At 58.3% G+C, this 22368-nt stretch overlaps 1 protein-coding gene across 4 annotated transcripts; it reads right to left on the reverse strand.

Annotated features, from left to right (window-relative positions):
* Positions 1-309: 309 nt before the first annotated feature.
* LAMC3 (laminin subunit gamma 3) lies at positions 310-21306 on the reverse strand. 4 transcript variants are annotated; one of them, XM_064727745.1, is made up of 28 exons: positions 19851-21306; positions 15512-15816; positions 15203-15333; positions 14192-14358; positions 13546-13734; positions 13290-13407; positions 13088-13186; positions 12762-12898; positions 11263-11379; positions 10782-10977; positions 10479-10591; positions 9973-10191; positions 8149-8337; positions 7821-8066; positions 7315-7468; positions 7071-7213; positions 6811-6989; positions 6208-6346; positions 5621-5826; positions 5291-5367; positions 5041-5175; positions 4618-4762; positions 4355-4498; positions 4128-4230; positions 3827-4026; positions 3549-3695; positions 3251-3350; positions 310-2241 (listed from the first exon to the last, which is right to left on the reverse strand). In XM_064727745.1, exons 1-28 carry the CDS (start codon positions 20215-20217, stop codon positions 1997-1999), a joined length of 4710 nt encoding a protein of 1569 aa, XP_064583815.1. In that variant the 5' UTR covers positions 20218-21306; the 3' UTR covers positions 310-1996. The 4 variants fall into 4 exon arrangements, with proteins under 4 accessions (XP_064583815.1, XP_064583814.1, XP_064583813.1 ...); XM_064727744.1 differs by having other exon boundaries at positions 4355-4513; XM_064727743.1 differs by having other exon boundaries at positions 4355-4516.
* Between the last annotated feature and the right edge of the window lie 1062 nt (positions 21307-22368).

Here is a 22368-nt window from a genome sequence, read left to right on the forward strand (position 1 = left end):
CCGCAGAGCCACAGGGGCGGGATGGCACAGCCGCTTCCAGGATTAACGCTGGAGTGCGAGCAGCGGGAAAAGGGATGGACCAAGGTGATGTCCCGGCCATGCGTGTCCCGGCCAGGGTCGCACCTCCTCGCTGCCACCCTGACACCTCACTTTAAAATCATGTTCTAGCATGATTTCATGCTAGAATTTTCAGACATTTGCCCCTCACCACCCCAAATGCAGCCGCATCTCATCCCCTGCTCTTTAAAAGCAGCAGACTCAGGTACAGCGTGCTCTCCTGCCGCCACGCACCCTGGATGGACAGCTGTGTGTTATATTAAGAATTTTTAATGGATACAGCTCTAGGCAGGTGGCACCAGCGAAAAACACAGAGTTCCAGGGAGAGCAGGAGGCAGCGTGAACCACAGCTTCAGCAGCAGGCACACAGCAGAGGCTTGACATTTCTGTAAGAGCAGCAAATTTGTGTGTTCACTGGAGAAGTATAATTGTCCTCCCAGAGAGACAGTGAGTGGCCATGGCCCCCTGCCCCTGGCCAAGCCGGATCACGCTGTGCTCTCGCTGTTCCATGGTTTTGCTTTCCCAGAGCTGTCCTTGGGCAGCAGCAGGGGAGCCCCTGCCATCACACCCCCACAGCACTGCAGCTCTGGCACCCCACTCCTCAGGCAGCTTTTGTGCAGAATTAGAAGGGCGATGGCTTTGTTCTCAGCAGGAGAATCCTGTGTTCCTTCCAGGCCACTGGACCCACCAGAGATGTTGCTGGGGGAATTCAACATCGATGGCAGCAATTTTACATAAATTACACAAGACTTTAGCAAACCTGATTTGCAGCACTGTGAGCAGAAAAAAACCATAGGTAAAACCGGTTAAAAAATGAAGCAAGCTCCAGCCTGGGGACTCGTTTCTGGTCCCATGGGAATGACTTCAGCTACCTGGAGTCACCACACAGCCAGCACAAGGTGGGCTGAGCCAGGACCTGGCTTGTCCTGCAGCCCAGCCCACACAGGAGCACAGAGGAACAGAAATGCCTTTCCTTTCAAGGCAATACAGCCCCTGACCTCTGCCACCCCGTGGGAGTGACACAGGCAGGAGCGGTGTCCAGCTGTTCCCCATCTAGTCCACACAGGCTGCACAGCCTGCTGCCATCAGCCAGCTCCTCTCTGGTGGGGCTGTGTGTGCTGCTGCTCTGGCACCTCCCTTGGCTGCATCTCTGGGACTTGGTGGCAATTGGCTGTTTTGTAGCCATGCCTGGTGACATTCAGTGAGCCAAGCAGAGCTGGCTGCGGCCTTGTCTTACCCTGGAGCAAGGGAACAGCAAGATCTGAGCTCCTCTCATACTGAAGCAGGCTGAGGATGTCCCACCTGCCTTCCAGGAGCTGGTGAGGATCCATCTTTGCTTTGTTTCTGCTCATTAATTGAGCCCTCCCTGCTGTGAGCTCCCTTCCCTTGGGAGGCAGGCAAGCTGTGTGCCCTCCGGCGAGCAGCTCTGTGCCTGGCTTCACCAGGATTCCTCTCTGCACCTCTGTGACCACAGCACTGCAGGGTGCTGTGCAGCAGGACCAGCTTCCAGCATGTGTGAGAGCCTCTCTCTTCTCCTGGGGCAGGAGGGAGTGCCAGGCAGTACAGCTTGGGTACATTGCATACTTGGTAAGCTGTCCCTGCGATGGGAAAGGAGGGATGGAGGAGATCTGTGAGGATTCTTTGTTCACTCTGCAGTGGGAGACCAACCCTGGAATGGCTCCATATCCTGCACAGAAACATCAGTGCCCCTGTGGGTGGGTGTCCCCCCATCCCAAGGACAGAGGTGGTGGCTGGAGTTGTGCTGCAGAGTGCTTGAGGTGCAGAGCCTGAATGGGTGTGGAGAAGGACCTGGGGTGTGATACTGTAGGAGGACAGTGCAGTGGGAGGGACTGGTGCTGGTGAATGCAGAGTGTCCTTCCCTCTGCCATTCCCTGTGCAGGGTGGGCACGGAGGACGTGTGGCAGCAGCCAGCCACCTGTCACTTGGAGCAGCTCTCAGGGAGGCTCCTCAAAATGTCCTCCAAGTTCTGCTTGTCGGCCCGGATCTCAGCCAAGTCGCTCTCAAACGCCTGGATCTGCTCCTGCTGCCGTGCTGCCTCCTGCTGCAGCCGCCTGAGCTGCCTGGCCAGGGGACCTGGTGTGGCCAGGCGCAGCCACAGCTGCTCCAGCTGCAGCCTCCCAGCGCTCAGCACCGCCTCCACCTCCGTGTCCTGCTCCAGCTCACCTGGGCAAGGAGGGACAGTGTCACAGACATATTTTATGAAAAACCCTTTCCTTAGGATTTTTCCTCCTGAGAAGCTGAGAGGCCTCAGGAATAAAATGTAAACATTGATTATCTGCTGCTGTGGAATGCAACAGGTAGATCTTTGATTGGCCCGTGTTGGTTGTTTCTAATTAATGGCCAATCACAGCCCAGCTGGCTTGGACAGACAGTCTGAGCCACAAGCGTTTGTTATCATTCTTTCCTTTTCTATTCTTTGCTAGCCTTCTGACTAAATCCTTTCTTCTATTCTTTTAGTATAGTTTTAATATAATATATATCATAAAATAATAAATCAGCCTTCTGAAACATGGAGTCAGATTCTCTTCTCTTCCCTCATCCTCAGACCCCTGTGAACACAGTCACAGGAGAGGACATGGATGAGAGCAGAGAAGGGGACAGGAGATGTTCTGGATGTACTCCATGGCACCAGGCAGACTATAAGGAGTGGGTGCAGCAGGGCATGGAGGCTTAGCAGCTTCTCACTGATCACAGACAAGCAAACAGAGCTGTGGCTCCAGGCAGGGCCTGGGCACTTCTCATTCCTACAAATAGGTCATGGTTTCCAGGCTTTTGCAAAGTTTTTTGGATGCAAGAGTCCTGGAATGCTCAGAAATAAACCCACATGATAAAAACAGGAGGAGCTGGAGCAAGACCAACCGGCAACAAGGAGCAAACCAGTCTAGCACAGCCCTCAGTTCCAAAGGGACTTTGCCAGCCTTGTTCCCCCTGAGGATCCCAAGGGAGATCAGTGTACCCAGAGCAGACATGAGCACACACATTCAGCAAGCCCCAATTCATTCTTCATGAGCCTTAAAGAAGTTTGCTGCGACCATGGATATCTCAGCCAAAAGAGCACCCAGCTCAGCCTGGATGGCCATCAGGCAGGAGTAGCAGTGAGCAGGAGAGCCCAGGCCCCCGAGAGCCCAGCCCTCTCCCTGGAACCCACACCCCATTTCCCCCCAGGTCTCACCTAGGCTGTTCAGCAGGGTGTTCAGGGTCTCGATGTCCGACATGAGGGAGCTCCGTGCGTCCTGGAGACTTTTTGCCATCTCACTCACCTCTGACCCCACCTTCCAACAGAGACAGACACCCAGATCAGGGACACCACTGACCCTTGGCTGGATGGTGGAGGAGATCCCAGGAACATCCCCAAGGTGTTGTCACTACAGTGGAGCTCCCAAACCAGATTGTTCCCTATGCTTTGGGCTGTGAGCAAAGCTGCCTCCATCCTCTGGAGGACACAGCCTGCCCAAGGGAGCCCAGCTGACCTGCTGTGCTTCCTCCAGGTCTCCTCTGAGCTTCTCAGCCATGTGCTCCTGCCGGGAGAGCTCCCACTGGGTCTCATTGGCACGCATGGCGAGCTGGCTGGCGTGTTTCAGGGCCTGTTTGCTCTCCTGCAGCACAGCCCGTGCCCTCTGCAAAGGGACAGAGATGGGGACAGTCACCTGGGGACACACAGCCCTGCCTGCAGCAGCCTGGGCTCTCTGGGTGATGGCTGTGAGCCTGGCCATGCCCAGCAGCTCCACCCCAATGCCTCAGCTCAGACCTTGGTACTCTCCTCAGAGAGTTTCTCAGCCTCCCCAGCTGTCCTCTGGGCTGTGGTGGAGATGGACAGGGAGTTTCCCAGTGTCTTCTCTGCCTGTTTAATCTTCCTCTGAGCATCCACCACCACTCTGTCCCGTACAGTGGCCATCCTCCTCCTCAGGGCAGCCTGACTCTTCCGATGCCCCAGCACCTTCTTCATGCCTATGGGAGCAACCTGGCCATCACCAAACTGTCCTTTTCTCCCCTTGCCACCTGGTGAGAGCCAGGTTCTGGCTGGAGATGCTCCAGCTGGTGCCTTTTACCTTCCAAGCTGGCCAGGAGGGACTCAGCATCAGAGAGAACAGCTTTTCCTCGGGAGACAGCCATGGTGGCCATGTCATGGGCAGAGCCAGCCTGGTCCTGCAGCTGGAGAGGAGAGAGGAGGAATGAGGCTGGGCAGCTGGGAGGCATCTGGGAGGAATGAAGCTGACCACACCTGGCTGCAGGAGCAGCAGGGATGGGTTTCCCCATTCCTGTGAGCAGCAATTACCTGCTTGAAGCCACGAGTCCTCTGCAGCTCCAGGTGCAATCCAGCTGTCAGTGCATGGGATGCCTCCACAGCCTGCTGAGCCAGGGGCTCCTGGGCTGCTGCTGCCTGCTCCAGCACTGCCAGCTCCTGTGCCAGGTCTGCAGCCTGCATTGGCAGCACCTGCTGCAGGATCAGGAGTGCCAAAGGCTCCATGAGATCATCTCCCAGCTTGGTAAAGCAGGAGGTAGGGTGCCAGCAGGAGCTGTAGTTTGGGTGCTGCTCACCTGCCCCAGAGCAGCCACCTGCAAGAGTCTCTCAGCCAGGTCAGCCTGTGCCTGTTCCACAGCTGCCAGAGCTCTCCTGGCCTCCGCTGCCACCTCTGCCATGCCAGCACCCAGCTCCTCCTGTGCCCGCTGGATTTCCTCATACCTACACAGAGCACTGCTGTCAGCCAGGGCCCTCTGGTCCCTTCAAGGATGAAGAGGACAATGTGGCCCTGGACATGGATGTAGCAGGAAATTCTGGGGCTTTTCTTGAACCCCCACAGCACACAGCACCCTGTCCCTCTGCTTTACAGCACTGTGGTGCAATGAGTTTGAAGGTGCTCAGCACGTGCCTGTTGGGCAGGTGCCAAATCCCTGTGACTGAGCTCTGTGACAGGGACCTGGCCAGAGGAAAGGGGCTCTGGTGCCCTGCCAGCCCCTCACCCAGCCTCCAGCTCGTGCTGCACGTCCTGTGTGCTGTTCCTCTCCAGCAGGTTCCTCAGGAGCTCGGAGCTGGCTTTGGAGGCATGCAGTGCCCTCCTGACCACAGCCTCCACCTGTGCCATGGAGTCCTTGTGGCTGCAGGGACAAGGACACGCAGATAGAGGCAATCAGGATTGGACTCCTAGTAAAGGAATGGGCCCCCTGCACCCCCAGCTGGGCTGACAGCTTCCTCTGCCTGTTCAAATCTTACCTCTTGGACAGAGCCTGAGCCTCCAGTGCCCAGTGGCTCCAGTTTGTGGGCTGCTGTGGGATTTCCTGGGGAATTTCCTTGGAACGCAAACAGCAGCACTGAGACCCTGGCAGGGAGCAGGCACCCCTGCACCCTGCCGGCCCAGCACCACCAAGAACCTCCCAAAGGGCCAGAGCAAAGAGAATATCTCCTCTTGACTCAGCTGCAAGGAGGGCTATACCCACATGGAGCCCAGGCTTTCCCACTTACTCACTCACTCTGCTGCTCACATCCCACCCCAACAATCCAGTGCCCTCCAGGATTGCCACCACCCCCCTCAGGAGCCCCCACCGTGGTAGCCAGGGTGTCAGCAGCATGCAGGATCTCCTGCTCAGCCGACTGCAGCACGGCCCTGATCTCCGAGAGCAGCGTGCAGGTCTTGGGGGGTCCGTGATGGGAGCAGCTGGTGGCCTGGCTGGCATTGCTGAGACGGCCTTGTGCAGTGTTCAGTGCCCCTGCCAGCTGCCCCACCTGCACCAGGAGGGTGGCCCAGGCACCTGTGGGCAGCACAAGCATCTCGTTGCCCGTTGGGGTTGCTCAGAGCTCCCTGCTGCCCTGTGGAGCTGCCCCATGCCCCAGGCCCTAACACCTACTGCTGAAAGGGGAGTACAGTCCCTCTGGGTGCTCAGGGGGGAGCCAGGAATTCAGCACCCAAAGGGTACCCGCCAATAATGCCCATCACTGCCTGCTCCAAGACCTCAGTGGTGTGAGCATCCCTGCAGTGCTCTGTCCTCCCAAAAAGGCATGTCCCCTCCACTTCCCCCACACCACACTGGGTCCAGAGCTCACCTGGGACCTCCTAGCACCCCCCCAGCATGTCACAGCACCCTGAGGGAGCAGAGGGTGAAATGGGTGGGAGGAAGGAGAGTCCCCTGTACCTCTGAGGAGGTGTGGGCTGGGCAGCCCATCTCCACGGGGTGCGTCTCCCAGCATGGCAGCCTGGCCCGGGTGGGTGTCACAGCCTGGCTTCTGCAGCCACTCCTCCATCTCCTGCAGCCTGGCCTTCAGGCGGTCAGCCTGTGGGCAGGACAGGGGACACGAGGGGGACAGTGAGGCACTGCACGGGTGTCACAGACATCTCTTATAAAAAGCCTTTCCTTAGGGTTTTTCCTCCTAAGAATCTGAGAGGCCTCAAGAACAAAATGTAAACATTGCTTATCTGCTGCTGTGGAATGCAACAGGTGCATCTGTGATTGGTCTCATGTGGTTGTTTCTAATTAATGACCAATCACAGTCTAGCTGACTCGGACGCTCAGTCTGAGACACAAACCTTTGTTATCATTCCTTCTTTTTCTATTCTTAGCCAGTCTTCTGATGAAATCCTTTCTTCTATTCTTTTAGTATAGTTTTAATATACTATATATCATAAAATAATAAATCAAGCCTTCTGAAACATGGAGTCAGATCCTCATCTCTTCCCTCATCCTCAGACCCCTGTGAACATGGTCACACAGGGCTGCTGTGCCTGTCACAGGCTGTACCTCGTCCTTCACCAGCCCGTAGCAGGCAGGGCACTGCTGGCAGCGGGAGCTCAGCGGCTCCAGGAAGAAGTTGGCCTGGCAGCGGTCACATTTGTAGCCCACGAAGCCAGGGTGGCACAGGCAGGTGCTGTTCTCGTGGCACTGCGGGGTGATGGAGCCCAGCGGGGAGCAGTTGCAGGCTGCAGCGGGAGCAGAAAGGCGTCACAGTGTGGCTGCCAGCCCTGCTTTTGGGACAAAGATGCAGCGCCCGTGCCCCTTACCTCGGCAGCCCCTGGCAGAGAAGCCGAAGAAGCCGTGCTGGCATTGATCACATCTCCTGCCTGTGACACCAGGTTGGCAGGAGCACTGCCCCGTCAGCGCGTGGCACCCGCTGTCCCGTGACCCTGTTGGGTGGCACTCACAGCTGGCATGAGAAGTGGAGGGTCATGAGCAGGCAGTCAGTGCAGAGAGCAGAGCTGGGAGCATGGAGCCATCCCTGGCAGCCCCGTGGGATGCCCCACATACCTCCTGCACCCCACGGTGGGCTCCAGGCCGTAGTAGCCAGGCTGGCACTGCCCACAGGCTCTGCCTGTCACGTGTGGGAGGCAGTGGCACTGGCCTGTGACAGGATCACAGCCCTCCAGCCTCGGGTCTGAGCCACTGGGGTTGCAATCACAAGCTATGGGAGACAAAATAACCCTTAAATCCCAGCATAAATAACCAGACAAAATAACCCTTAAATCCCAGCATGGGGCTGGTGGATTGGCCTGCAGGAATGGTGCACTGGGCCTGAGCTCCTGACAACGTGGAGAGCCATATTCCCCCATCAACCAGGGCTCCAAAGAGCCCCTGCAGGCCAGAGTACCTCTGGGGAAGGATGGCAGTGGAGCAAGTGGGCAAAGGGTAACAGGTGGGGGCAACCTGGACCAGCCATCAGCCCCTAAACCTGCTGGGCATCCCCTTCCACCCTCTGTCTGCACTGCTGGGAGGGTTTTGGCTGCGAGTGAGCTGTGCCCCGGGGCTGTACTTACGAGCACACTTCCCAGCAGGGCTGGGAGCCAGCGCATCCCCGTAGAAGCCCGGCCGGCACCTCTCGCAGTGCTCGCCCATTGTGTTGTGGAGGCAGCGCAGGCATCGGCCGGACACGGGGTCGCAGTTCCCCACGGCATTGGGATCCACGTTCCCGTGGCACTGGCAGGGCTCACAGGGGTGCACGGGGCCTCTCTGCCCCAGGGGGTCCCCGAAAAACCCATCATCACAGAGCTCACAGCGCTTTCCTGGGGAAGGTGGAACGGTGGCGAGGATCCAGCCGTGCCCACGCTGCCCACGGCCCCTGTGCCCACCCAGGCCCGGCCTCACCTCTCTGCCCCGGGGGGCAGTGGGTGCACACCACCTCCCCAGTGCTGGGCACCTCGGTGCAGGGCGAGCGGCCGGGACAGGGGCAGGGCTTGCAGTCATCGGAGCGCCCCACGAAGGGGTTGCCGTAAAAGCCGGGGCTGCAGCGCTCGCAGGAGGGACCCTCTGTGTTGTGTGAGCACTGGCAGTGCCCTGCAAGGAGGAAAATCCGCTAATAACCCCAACACACCCCCATGAACAAGCCCCACCACCACAACCAACCCTATCCCAAGACCATAACCAACAACACCCCAACTAGCCCAAGCTTCTGGATGGGGATCCGCCGCCAATGACACTGAATAAACAAACACTACCAACATCCCCCCTAAATAAACTATAACGAGCACCAAAGGCACAAAAGAGACCCGTAAACTTACTAGTCAACCTCACCCTGCAACCACTGCTACAACTGACCCCAACACCCTGTAGTAAGGGTAGGGCTTAGATGCAACCCAGTGGAACCCCTCAGAGCCCAGCGCTGAGCACGGCAAGAGGGATGTGCAGCTCCAAGCGAGGGGTTGCACATCCCCAACCAGCACTTGGGACATTTTCCCTCCTTGCCCAGTCTTTGGTAGAGGGAGAAGGTTTTGGAGAGGCCACGGAGGCCGCAGCGATGCAGGGACGAGGCAGCGCTGGCGCAAACAGCACCACCAGTGTGCGCGGGGGCTGCCGGCGCCTGCCGTAATCCACAACACATTTCCGAGCGTTGAGGCGCGTCCTTTCCAGCCCGGCTCGGAAAACACAAACAGCCGGCCCGGCACCCACCGGGGAGCATCTCCAGAGCGAGCCGAGCCTCTGAGTCAGCCTTCCGAAATGGGCTGTGAGGAGGAGAGGGAGGAAGAGGAGGCAGAGTGCTCAAGGAACCCCCAGCTCCAGGCAGATGCTCTGCTTCGCTGGAGACAGAGGAGTCGGGGGAGGATTCCCCCCGTGTTTTGTGGGGTCGGGTCATACCAGGAAGGCTGCGCAGGAGGGGGTGTTATTCCATTTTCCCCACATCCAGGCAGAGTCAGACGATGGAAAAGAAAGAAAAAGCGGGTGGCAGGAAGAAGTGGAAAAATAAACGAAAGGAAATGCGCAGGCTGGCAGCGCCCAGGCCGGAACATCAAAAGTCTGGCCCCATCCCTGGGGATTGTGCAGTCGTGGCGCCAGCCCCGCTCTGCGGGATGAGGGCGGGTTTGCAGAGCTGCCGCCGTGGTTCCGTGGGCAGGGCAGGGGCATTTGCCGAGCTCTCTGCCTCCCCAAGCCCTCTCCATCCCTGCTGTACATCATTATTGCTCCCCACTGAGGAGAGCCAGCCACCAGGGGTTGGGCTGGCAGCACAAGATCTGGCTCCTCTGGTGTCTTCCCTCTGTGTTTTCCTGCTTTTTTACTTGTTTCTCTGCTCAGGTTAACCCTCAGTTTGCAGATTCCAGAGCTGCCCCTGGTCCTGCTCCTCTCATCAGGCAGTGAAGCTGTCTGTGAGATCCAGCCTAGATAAACCCTCTCTGCTGCCCTGGTCCCTGCTCCTCTGAGCACCAGCACCCTTCCTTTCTCCTCCTTAGAAGTCATAAAGTATCATGAAAAATGCTCCTCTAATTATAGATTACTACCATTATTGCACTTCATTAATAATCTCTATCTTTGCAGTTATGAACCTGGTCCCTAGAACCACCCAAGCGATTCAGCTTGCAGATTTTGGGAACCACAACCTCACCAGTGGTTCCCAGCTTCCCTCAGAGCAAGCAAAGGCAGGGATTTGTCACCCACACAGGGAGCAGCAGGTGAGTGGCGGGGCTGGAGGGTGCACACCTGTGAGGGGGTGGCAGTCCCCGTGCTGGTTGCAGGTGCAGGGCACGCAGCTGACGAAGGGGCCGCCAAATGGGATCTCCCTCTTGAATCCAGGTGCACAGGACTGGCAGAACTGCCCGCTGTATCCCGTGGGACACGTGCACTCCTCCACCCAGCCCGCCCGTGGGCCCGGCCCGGGGCGAGCAGATGTGAGCTGGACCTGGCTCAGGGACAGCCTGCCTGTGAGAGGGGAGAGCCGTGTGGGAATGGGGTGCTGCATGCCCTGCTCTGCTCTGAAATGCTCCAGACAGACCCCAAAACACCTCCTTGAGAGCCCAGGGGTGTTCACAGAGAGGAGGCAGCCCCTGCCCCAAAACACCCCCCTACAATCCCTCTCATCCTTGAGAGCTTGATGCTGCTTCCATGTCTCCAGTCCCACCCCAGCCTGGTCCCCATGGGATGTTCTGTGGAAATGTCTCAGTCCCACCCCAGCCTGGTCCCATGGGATGTCCTGTGGAGCCACCCACCTCTCCCGGGGCCGTGGCTCACGCGGAGACGGAGGGAGCTCAGGTTGGAGAGCAGGCGCTGGAAGCTGAAGGCTGACAGCAAAGGCTCTGCACCCTCCTCTGCCTCGTGGAGCCTGTTGGAGAGGGAATGGGGAAGGCAGGACAGGGCCAGCATGGGCTGGGTGCTGCAGGACAGCTCAGCTCCTGGCTGGGACCCGGGCAGGGGGTCCCCGAGATGGGCAGAGAGCAGTAAAGAGCACCCCAGACAAATCAGACACTGAGCCCTAAACCCACTGAGGCTCCCCAAAACACCGTGATGGGTACCTGAAGGTGACAGCCTGCTTTCCATGCTGGAGCTGGCTCTTGCTGCTGGACATGGTGATCTTCATCCCCTCACCCTCCAGCAGCAGCTGGACCTGGAGCAGGGGCACCCCAGGTTCTGTTCTTGTCCCATTCTCCACTCCCAGCAGCAGGGACAGGAGCTGCCCATAACTGAGGCGCTGGTTCTGCAGAAACTTCTCTGTGAGGGGAGAGAGGAGCAAAGTCTACAGGACATGAAGGCACCAGCTCTGCATTTCTATTCCCACCACCACCCTCAGGAGCCACAGCCACCCTCCTAGGGTGGTGCCAGCTCCAGCCAGCCCTCCTGGGGTCCCAGTGCACTGTTCCAATGCCCACCACTGTGTTCTGCTATGGAAATACTCTTAGCTCTGGAATGGAGCCCAGTGCCTCCTGCAGCAGCATGGCAGTGGGACAAGAGCACCCCATGGCAGAGCAGCCCCCAGGGACGCAGCACACACAGTACCTGGTGCAAGGAAATCCACTGGCTCCTCTCCATGCCACTCGGCGATGATCTCCCGGCCAGCCCAGCGCAGAGGCAGCTCTGTGGTGCCTGGAGCTGTGGCAGCCCAGCCCTCCAGCCCTGTGTGACAATACAGTGGCAGGGCACAGCTAAGGGAGCAGCGAGTGCCTGCCAGCACAGCACCAGCAGGGCGCTGCTTTCAGGGGCTCTGTCCCTGCTCCCAACACTCTCTCGAGTCTTGGAAGGGGCCAGCATTTTCTAACACCCTGCCCCACTTAGGCTCTCTGCTCTCACAAACTGGAGGGTGGATTTAACCACCCCTCATCTATTTATTTTCTTAGATTTGGAGGAAATTATTATCTTTAAACTTTTGCCCTCCTGTCTGTGCTGCCATTCTAACATTACTGTGTGCTGGTGAGCACAGGAAGCCTGAGGAGAAATGCTGGAGAAGCCCAGAAGAGATGGGCCATAGTTCCATTAAGTTGGTTTCCTTAAGAAACCAGTTAAACTCCCCCCCGTTCTGCAGGGTTAGTTATTTCTTCCAGCTCTGCAGGACAAACACTTGGAAATCTCTCAAGTGGGCTGTGCTCTGTTATCAAATCATCCCCAATTTATACTTTCACCCAGTGTAAGAAAATTCCATCTGATCCCCCTCCACTCTGGGCTGGGGAATGTTTTGGGGAGCAGGGATTTAGGAGGGTGCTGTGGCTGCATCTCAGCTCAGAAACTGCCAAACCAGTCCCCAAAGGAGCAGCCCCAAACTGGCTGTGTGAAGGATGGAAAAAAAGGCTCGGTTCAAAGCCTGGCTCGGTTTCAAGGCCGTGAAGACATTCCAGCAGCACAGCAATTGGCAGCGCGGTTTAAAGGCAATTAAGATCCGCCCGTGCCTGGCGCGTTCGCATCCATCTGGGAAGCGCGGGGTGCCCGCCGGGGGTGCCCGTGCCCGCGGTGTCCCCGCGGTGTCCCCGCAGCGTGCGGCAGATGGCAGGGTTTCCCCAGCATCCCGCACGCACCCAGCCCTGCCAGCAGCCAGGCAAAAGCGCCACCTCCCTCCCTCCCGCCCGTCCAACCGCGCTGTCACATCCCAGCCCAGCACGGGGACAGAAGGGAATAATTGGGGAAGTTCCCAGCAGGCTCCGTCCTATTGGTTTTTTTGTCTTTCTGAGCGGATCTTTAGTGCTCCTGCAGTCCCTGGTGTGGTGCAATGTCCATGCCTGGTCCCACAGCCCTCCCTGAGCCATGCACAGCCCCAGGAGCAGGTTGGCATGGAGGGGTGCCACGGGGAGTCACGACACCCTGTCCCCATGGAGCTGGGGGCAGAAGCAGAAATTTAACAGGGGCAACCCAGAGAAATCTCTCTCCACCCATCAGCACCAGTTAGCTCCAAAGGGAGATGCTCAGCCCCAAAGGGGGACATTCAACCACATCCTTCCCAAACATTTTTGGCTGAAATTGGCAGAGCAGTGCCCTCTGTTTCACCTGGGGCTGGAGAGGGTCGTTACCTTGGCTGAAGTCGGAGCAGATCTGGGTCTCCTCGTATCCATCTGCCGCCCTGCAGGCGCTGGAGTGGCCGTAACAGAAGCAGCTGGTGCAGCCGATGGGGTTGTGGGGCTGCAGGTTAAACCAGCCTGGTTGGCACCTGGGCACGGGGAGGAAACAGGAGAATGTGGCACAGGTCAGGGAGCCACGGCCGTGTCACTGTGTGGGACACTGTGACAGCTCCTGTGAGCACAGCACCAGTGGTCCACAGGAATGCAGCCCCACAGCCCTGCCACCAAGTCCAAGACTGGAAAGGGACAGTGTTCCTGTCCCCATGCCAGGTGCTCACCTGTTGCACAGGTGTCCCTCCACCCTCTCCTTGCAGGTGCAGCGTCCCGTGTTGGGGTCGCAGGTGCCCACGCTGCCCGCGGGGTCACAGGTGCAGGGTCTGGATGGGGTGAGATAAAGGCAGGACGGGGTGAGATAAAGGCAGGACGGGGTGAGCCCCGGTCCCATCCCGCTGCCCCTGCCCAGACCGGGCTCCTCCTCACCTGCAGCCGCCCTCGCTGAGGCTGTGGTAGCCGTCCTTGCAGCGCTCACACTTCCAGCCCGTCACGTTGGCTTTGCAGACGCAGGTCCCCGAGCTGTCGCACTGGGGCTGCAGGGACCCTGCGGGGACCCCGACCAGCCCTGAGGCTCAACCCCAGCCGGGGAAAGACGGGGAAACCCCGAGCAAGAGACAACCCACCAAAAACCATCCCTGCCGGCAAACTCCGACTGGGTTATCGCTGGCTTTGCCGCACGCACCTGCGGGGTGGCAGTGGCAGGGCTGGCAGGCTCCCTGCGGCTCCCAGCGGTAGTAGTTCTGCCTGCAGCTCTCGCAGTGGGGCCCGGCCGTGTTGTCGCGGCAGTTGAGGCAGTGTCCCCCGTGCCCGCTGCGCCGGAACAGCTCCCGGTCGTAGAAACACTCCTCGGAGCGGCCGCTACAGTTGCAAGCTGCGGGAGAGGCGGGAGGACGGGTGGGCACCTGGCGGGCACTGGAGGTCCCAGATGGGACTCCTTGGCCCAGCAGTGAGAGTTTTCAGCAGTGCCTGTGCCCTCGGAAGCAGAGGTGGGTGCAGTACAATGCAGGGAGCAGATGGCTGCACTCGTGGGGTAAAGGGAATTTGAGTACTCAGGGTGCTGCAGCGAAGGGGAGCCCCGGGGTACAAATCCTCCCTCCCTTCCAAAATGGAGCAGTGCAGGAAGGGCAGGAGGTGCCAGGTGAGCTGATGCAGCAGCAGGACACCCATCAGGGCAGGAGGTGCCAGGTGAGCTGGTGCAGCAGCAGGGCACCCATCGGGGCAGGAGGTGCCAGGTGAGCTGGCGCAGCAGCAGGGCACCCATCGGGGCAGGAGGTGCCAGGTGAGCTGGTGCAGCAGCAGGGCACCCAGAACCACGGGGGGGTACTCACGGAGGCACTCGTTGGCAGCCTCGGCCGTGCCGCGCGCCCAGGGCCGGTCCTGGTAGAAGGGCTGGCAGCGCTCACAGTCGGTGCCAGCCGTGTGGTGCTGGCACACACACACCAGCTGCCCGGCCTCATCCGGCAAGCACTCGCTGGCGTGGCCATTGCATTTGCACCTGCAGTGAGACCCCAGCATGGGGCAGCCGCTCTGAGCACAGTGTGGGCAGCAGCAGCAGTGGCACAGTGCCCAGGTTGTGCAGTGTGTGACCCTGCTGCTGGCCTGGCGGTGGGGTGAGAGCAGCTCAGGCTGTGCTGGCCTTGAGGCCACCTGTCATGTCCCTGAGGCTCTCCCACTCTGGCCAGTTGGGAGGTCACACACTGAGGGTGGCCCGTGCTGACCAGCTCCAGCTGCTGACCCCAGAGGTGGGACAACAGCTCCAGGTCTGCTGGCTGGGAGCGATCCCAGCCCCGCTGCCTGGGGCAGACAGAGCTCTCAGGGATGGGGAAATTTTCCACTCCTCCCAGCTGGGGAAGGGCATGTGCAGCACAGCCCACGGGCAGCACAAAGTGGGTGCCACCTGCATCTCTATCCCACATCTGCTGCCCTTTCCTGCTGGCAGCTGTCCCACTTTCTCTGCCCGTGGCCTCTGCAGCTTCAGAGGTCACCTTTCCACTAGAACCCCACAGCTCCCCTTTTGCAGTGCCCAGGAACCAGCAGGGTCACAGGAAGAGCAACACAAGCCCCAGCATCATTAAAGGCCATTGGGCTGGGAGGGAACAAAGCAAATACAACTGCTGACACATGAAGTGAGCTACTGGGGAAAAGAATATTCCTGCACAGCTCGGAGGTCTCCAGATTTCATCACCTATCTCTGCATTTCCAGCTCCAGTTTACACATGGAGGAAGCCACATCTGAGCAGTTTGCCCCAAAATCACAATTCAGACAAGAGATGGGGAGCAGCTGCCCCAGTCCCACAGCCCCAAGAAGGTCCCCATACCTCTGCCTGGCTGCTCCTCACCTGCCACCAACAGAGAAGTCAGATATGGCGTAGTAGTAGGACTGCAACACCTTGGGGTCCTTGAAGATGTCATCCCCAAATGTGTTGAGCCGGTTCAAGGAGATGAGCAGGTCAGTGACTGTCACCCACTCCTGCAAGGGACATGGGGAAGCCACCTTGGTGAAGAGGTCTGGGCCACAATCTCCCACCCCAACTAGGCCACATCCTGCAGATTTTCAAGCCAGGCTGCAGCTCATCCCCAGCTGGGTGCAATAATTCCCTTGATCCCAAGGCTCCATGCCCCACACCCCAATCCCACCCGGATGGCACCTGCAGCGCGGGGCTCCCATCAAAATTGTAGGCGCTGGGCCGTCCCTCCAGGGTGGAGAAGGCCACGTTGCCGCCGCTCAGCGGGGAGATGTCGCTGAACTCGTCGCTGCAGAAGGCCACCTGCTCGTCCTCGCCCGGCCGCAGGTACTGCCGCGGCTGCTTGCCGTAGGTTTTGTGGCAGGAGGCGCTGTAGAACTGGAAGGGCACCCAGGGCCCCCCGGCGCGGCTGCGCTTGTAGATGGCGAAGCTCTCGGGGCGGCTGGTGTGGAACTTGAGCCGCACGTAGGTGATCTCGTAGGCTTTGCCTGGGGACAGAGCCACCACGCTGTGACCCTGTGCTGTCCACCCGATGGGCACCACAGCCTGGGTTATCCCAACAGCACCCTGCAGCTCCCAGCACAGCTAAAAATGGACAAATCACCGCCCTCACCTGTCGCAGACATCTTTTATGAAACATCCTTTCCTTAGGATTTTTCCCCCTGAGAAGCTGAGAGGCCTCAGGAACAAAATGTAAACAATGATTATCTGCTGCTGTGGAATGCAACAGGTGGATCTTTGATTGGCCCATATTGGATGTTTGTAATTAATGGCCAATCACAGCCCAGCCAGCTCTGGCTCTCTCTCTGAGCCACAAACCTTTGTTATCATTCTTTGCTATTCTATTCTTAGCTAGCCTTCTGATGAAATCCTTTCTTCTACTCTTTTAGTATAGTTTTAATGTAATATATATAATAAAATAATAAATCAAGCCTTCTGAAACATGGAGTCAGATCCTCATCTCTTCCCTCATCCAAGAACCCCTGTGAACACAGTCACACTCACCCATCTGCCCTCAACAGCTCCTCCTTGGTGCAGCCCAAACCCTGTCTGGATCCAAGCTGGCTCTCGCCCCAGTGCAGGGCCCACCCCTTGCGTGGTGCACTGGGTGGGTTGCAAAGAGCAGCTCCAAATCCAGGCTGTGGGGGAGAGTTAGGCCCACAGCACTGAAAGCATCCCCAGGGCAGTGGTGCTTTAGGGATGGAGAGTTGGAAAAGGTCAAGGCCAATCCCTTCCCAGCGAGCTGCATGCCAGGACCTGGCATCGCTTCCATCTTTGCTGGGATGAAGACAAAGAGAGGCCACCAATCCTTGGGGCGTCCTAGCGAGCTCTGAAAGAGCTTGAAAGGATTAGCAGAAAGGAAAAGAGAAAACACCAAAGTGAACATCAGACCCACTTAATTGCCAGAGATGAAGGACCAGCTCAAAGCCCGAATTGCTCCATAACAGCACCACTCCTGACAGCACAAAACAATTAGCTGCAAGGTTTTGGCTTTATTTGAAAAGATAATGAGTTGGGAATGTTAGAGGGGTTATTCCGGGACTAGGAAAACAAGCCTTTAATTGGGCCCATATGAATTCTGTCGCGTATGTGCTGCGACTTTGCTGCGGGGGAGCCGAGGCAGCCGGCTACCAGCGCTGGGAAAAGCAGCTGCATCCCATCAGGGATGCGGGAAGCGCTGCCGGGAGAGGGGGACAGAGCCACTGCCAGCCCACCCGGAGGTGACGAGAAGGGGCTCAGCTGGGCTGTGCCACCCTCGCCTTGTGCCTGTCCCCTCCCTCAGAGCGCTGGTGGCAGCGGGGGTGGCCCTGTCCTGCACCCCGAGCCTGGCAGGCGCCGGTTCCCAGACAGCGCTGTCCCCGGAGGGTTTCTACCAAAACAGCGAGGTCGGGGCCGTCACCTCCCGGGGCAGCTTGCTCTGGGAGAGGAAGGGAAGGCAGGGCTGTGTCAATAAACCACCCCTGCCCCAAGCGGCCCCGCATGAGGGGAGGGGATGGCCGCGCTGGGGCAGCCCCGTTTTGGTGCCTCCAGCTGGGGTGGAGCAGATTCACTTTCCTGAGGAATTTTCGTGAGAGGAGAAATTTGGCTGATTAAAAAGGCTGTCTGAGAATTTTCATGTGCTGTTCCCAGACAGGCTTTTTAATCAGCCAATTTCTCCTAAGGAAAAAAAATAAAAAATTATCCAGAAAATAACACAGGCTGGCTGTCTCCTCTTTGCTGCTCAGGTGTGACATGTCCCAAAGCCAGATGTGCTGCTGGACAGCAATGCTGGGAATGGTGCAGAAGCAGCACCAGGACCCCTGGGTGCTCTCCCAGCTGTGCACCTGCCTTCCCTGAGCCCAAACTGCAGCTTGTACTGCTCTGGAGCTCCAAGAAGAGAATTCTGGAGACGAGGAAAAGAGCATGTGGGACACTCATGTCACCTACATGTCCTGTCATCTCTAGTCCTACAGGAAAATCAGAGTCACAGACACAGATAATGCCTGATTTAGACACTCCAAAACTAACCATTGGCATTCAGATTGCTTCCTGAGGAGCCCTGGAGTCTGCTGCCTTTGCAAGCCACGGATATTTTGAGTTCCTTCCTGACATCTGACAGGGCAAATACAAGAGCTGTGGACACTTGGGATGATCGACCAGCTGCGAGCCCACTGCACCATAACAGCATGGCTGGAACCTCACAGAGAGAGAGAGATTTAAAGGAGCATAATCTAATTAACGCCAATCAACAACACACAGGTAAACACGGGTCTTGTCCAAGTCATCCCATGTCTTATTTAATAAGCTCCCCAGGCAACCACGCTGCAGAACTTACAAGAGGTGTGAGTGAGCAAGACAGGCAGGCTGAGGGGACACACTGCATGGGATGGAACACCCAATTACTTGGTGGAGCTCAGGGGCAAGGACTCAGCCCAGGCTGCATTGCAGGGGACTGAAGTTGGGCTTTTTCTGCTTAACCCGAGTGAAAGCATTAAGGCAGCAATAAAAACATCTGTGGCTGGGACAAGAACAGGGCCTGGCAATTGTGGGAAAGGTCAAATAATGACGTGCCAAGCACCAAGATGGTATTTTTTAGCATGGCAAGATAAAGGAGCCATGTAGGAAGAAGGGTAGAATGGCAGAGGATGCTCCAGCTCATGAGGGGCTGTAGGGCTGGAAGATGAGCTCGGTGCAGTGCTTGAGCCTTGGCTGTGTTAACAGAGACAGACACAGCAGGGCAGTCACAGGGACTGGGCTCCACTGGAAACCCAAGTGTGGGGTCCAAGAAACACCACAGAGGAGCCTGGGAAGAGCTGGAAGAAGGACAGAGAATGGGAAAGCAGCCCCGGGGCTTGCAGAGCCCGCACATGTGGCTGTGCACAGCTGGGACTGGTGGCCACAAAGTCGCCCGGCGGCGGCAGCAGTTCAGCCACACAGGCTGCATTCGGGTGGTCTGTGCCCCGGGTCACCCACACACGGACTGGGGACAACCTGACAGCCTGCGCTGGGTGGGCAAGAGGCTGGATAATGCCCTCAGGGCTGGCAGGAGCAGGGAGTGAGGTTGGCAGAGTCCTCCGGCATCGCTCCTGGTGCCGAGCCCCAGCCCGGGGACAGGAGCAGATGTCCTTCCCCTCGCAGGGGGCTGGGAAAGCAGCGACCTCCACCCAGCCAGGCAGGCACAGACCCTCCACGGCCACCCCGACCGCGCTGGGTCCCACCAGCATGGCTCAGTGCCACACTGACACTGGGCTGTCCCCTCAATCCCCTCACCGGTGCCACCCCAACACTCGGCTGTGCCCTCACCAGTGCCACCCCGACACTCATCCGTCCCCTCACCGGCTCCAGCCGCAGCCCCTCCACTACCCGCCTTCGGCATGCAGATGGCAGGAGACTGCAGAGAATGAAGATTTTACAGCTCTGGCCAACAGCCAGGAGAGTTTAGATGGCAGGAAAATGTTATAAAACCTTTTTAAAATGCCAGGCATGCCCCATGGGTTTAAGCACCCTCCAGGTGGGCGGCTTGCACGGTATTTAAAACACAGAGGGTTTGATGCCAGCTGGGGAAACCTACTGGGATTGCACGGTGTGTCTGGAGCTCGGCACCCTGAGACACACCAGGCACCCCGAGCAACGCACGGGGGTGAGACAGGAGGGGCTTGGCACCCACGGCAGCCACCCTCCCCGGGCAGGGCTCTCCCAGGGCAGGAACCATCTGCCTCCTGCTCCTCAGGCTTCCAAAATCAGGGAAAAAACCATCCTGGGGTGAAGGGGGGAGCAGCACTCCGGGCATGGCTAGGAAACAGCACAGACAGGCACAGCTCCTGGCATCCCGGGCACGGCTGATGGGGTCAATCCTCCCCGAGTCCTTTCAGTGCTCTGCACAGTGCAGCTCCCTCCATCCACCCCCTAAAAAGCCCTGGGGAGGATCCTGTCCTTAACCCAGCGCTAGCAGCAAGATCTGCAGGGTGCAGGAGCATCCAGCCCCATCTCTGCACCCCGATCTCCCTCCACTGACCCCGCCGTGGCTCCTGCTGGCGCTTACCCAGGTGCAGGGTGATGTTGACGGAGTTGGGGTGCTGGATGCCGAAGGCCATGGACTGACTCTGCCACCAGGTGCTCTCCTCCTGGCTGTGGAAGTCGGTGAGCAGGGAGGCGTTGTGGTGGAGCCGGGGGTCGCTGGCGTCGCAGCGGTGGCACAGGGCGCTGGCATGCTGGGCACCCATGTGCAGGCAATAATCCTCGGGGGGAGACCCGCACGTGTTGCTGGCCCGGACGGCCCGGCCGAAGGCGGCGTTCTCGAACACGGGCATGCAGCGGCGGGGCTGCCCCCGGGGGTCCCAGCAGGGGGATGGGACCCCCAGCCCCAGCCCCAGCAGGGCCAGCAGGCAGAGCCCCGCAGGCCGAGCCATGCCGCGGAAATCCCGGCCGGAGTCTGAGACTCTGAGCCTCCTCTGGATGGCAGCAGGCGGGACGGGATGGGACGGGACGGGGTGGGATGGATGGGATGGGACGGGTCCCCCTGCCCGGCACCTCCTCTCTCTCCGAGGTCCATCTTGTGGAAGCTGCTGGGAATGTCGAAGTATTCGTGTGAGAGGCAGAGCTGTGGAGTTTGGGATCCCCGCAGGACATCCTAGTGCTCAGGCTGTGGGAATGGGACCATCCAGTGCTCCATCCCCAAAACATCCCCATTGCTTTGGATTTTGCATCTCCATTTCGTGGATTGGGAATTTGCATCTTCAGCTGCGTGGGCATAGCTGAGCTCCTCCATTTCCTCGACCTGTGAATGAGCTTGTGGTGGTGCATACCTCACATGAGGCTTTTTCCTTCAATTGATAAGGGTCACCACTTTTTTTGCTGCCCCAAGGACTTTGAAACAGATTCACTTTGAAGCAGCTTCTCCCCACACTGATTTATGGGGGCATTGACTGCTCTCCCACTTACACCAGCCTGCCTGGGCTGTGGGTCTGTGACACCCCAACTCTCCCCACCAGGACCCTGGAGTGGGGGGTCCCATCCCTGCCTGCTGCCCTGGGCCAGCCCAGTCCCCTGGACCCGAGTGAGGGCACATTGCTGGGGAGGCATCTCCATGGGGTAGCAAACCAGATCATCACCAGACCTCATTAGCAGCTCTCAGCTAATGCTAATTATAGTCTGTGCCAGGGGAATCCCTCTGGGGACCACAGCACCCTCCAGATCTGACCCATGAGGGCAGGAGGGTGGCAGCAAATAGGGAGAGAGGCAGCCTGGCACGGTGCCATGCCCCTGGGCAAACCCTGACCCACACCCCACAGGGCAGTATTTGCAAAAGTGGGATGCACAGGGGAGCTCTGACCCCCACACCACTTGTCTGAGCTGCTCACAGGGGCTCTGGAAACTTAGTACTCATATATAATTTAAGCTCCCTTCTTCCCCTTCCCTTCTACTCTTATTTATTTTATTCTCCTTCCCCTCCACGCTGCGGGAGAAAGCACCAGAGGGGAGCTGTGAATCAGAGTCCTGGGCAGCAGCGCCGTTTCAAAGCCCCATTATCATATATTGACCCAGGCTCTGACAGCCAGAGCCAGCTCCTCTGGGAGGGCTGCATTTCCCAGCATCCAGGAGCTGTGCAGCAGCTGCTGGGAGTGGGCAGCCACTGGGAAACCCACTGTCAGCCTCCGGGGAGAAGGAGAAGGGTTTGCAGCTCAATTATTGCCCGGCACGTTCCCAGCACCAGTTTTAATGGGATTTGCATCCTGCAGGGATGAGGTTTTCCAGGTGTTTTGCTTTTCTTGTGGCTGTAAGCTCAGGACAGGAGATAGAATCATAAAATACTCTGAGCTGGAAGAGACCCAAAAGGATCATTGAGGCCAACTCTTAAGTGAATGACCCATGTGGGGATTGATCCCATGACCTTGGCACTATTAACACCGAGCTCTAACCAAACCTTTTGTGTCAGGGGTTTGCCTCCTCCTCCTTGGGATGCAGCACTCATCCTCGAGAGGATTTGCCTGCCCCTGTTACAGAGGGGGAGAGAGTCATGACATGTGAGAGAGTCATGACACCACACAGCCAGGGCTCAGGATGCTGATGAGTGCCCCAATCCCTCCTCCTCCTCCTCCAGCACAGCCCACTGGGTGTGGGGGCACAGAGAGCTTGATGGGAATTGGTGCTGACACTGCTGTGCTCAGCAGTGGGGATGCTGCAGCTGGGGTGGGAACTGCACATTCCCAGATGGATTCAGCTGTGCCCCAGACAGGATGAGCACTCACCAGGTTCCTGCTGGGTGGTGGGCACAAGTTTGCCCCTTACTGTGGTCCACTGGTAACACAGTCCAACCTCACCTGAACTCCTCTGTACCTGGAGAGACTTCACCCAATGCTCCAGGACTTTGGTCCAAGCACTTGAGGGATGTGGTGACCAAGGCTGTGATGACACCAGCCTGTCCAGGAGGCTTCTTCTGCCCCAACACAGACCTGGTACCCCGCAAGGGTTAAAAGCCGTGGAGGCGGAGAGGAGAAAATGTTCTTCTGATTTGCTTAATGAACGTTAATTAAGAAGACAGAAGATAGCAGATTCCTTCA

This window comes from Zonotrichia leucophrys, chromosome 17 (assembly GCF_028769735.1).
Source record: "Zonotrichia leucophrys gambelii isolate GWCS_2022_RI chromosome 17, RI_Zleu_2.0, whole genome shotgun sequence".
In the NCBI taxonomy this organism is placed as follows: Eukaryota; Metazoa; Chordata; class Aves; order Passeriformes; family Passerellidae; genus Zonotrichia; species Zonotrichia leucophrys.

Coding starts and splice junctions, on each gene's coding strand:
- LAMC3 (XM_064727743.1), bottom strand. CDS start 20,217: ATGGCTCGGCCTGCGGGGCTCTGCCTGCTGGCCCTGCTGGGGCTGGGG. Junction 8,067..8,148: donor CTGCCCCCCGGGGCAGAGAG/GTGAGGCCGGGC, acceptor CACCTTCCCCAG/GAAAGCGCTGTGAGCTCTGT. Junction 6,990..7,070: donor CTCTGCCAGGGGCTGCCGAG/GTAAGGGGCACG, acceptor CTCCCGCTGCAG/CCTGCAACTGCTCCCCGCTG.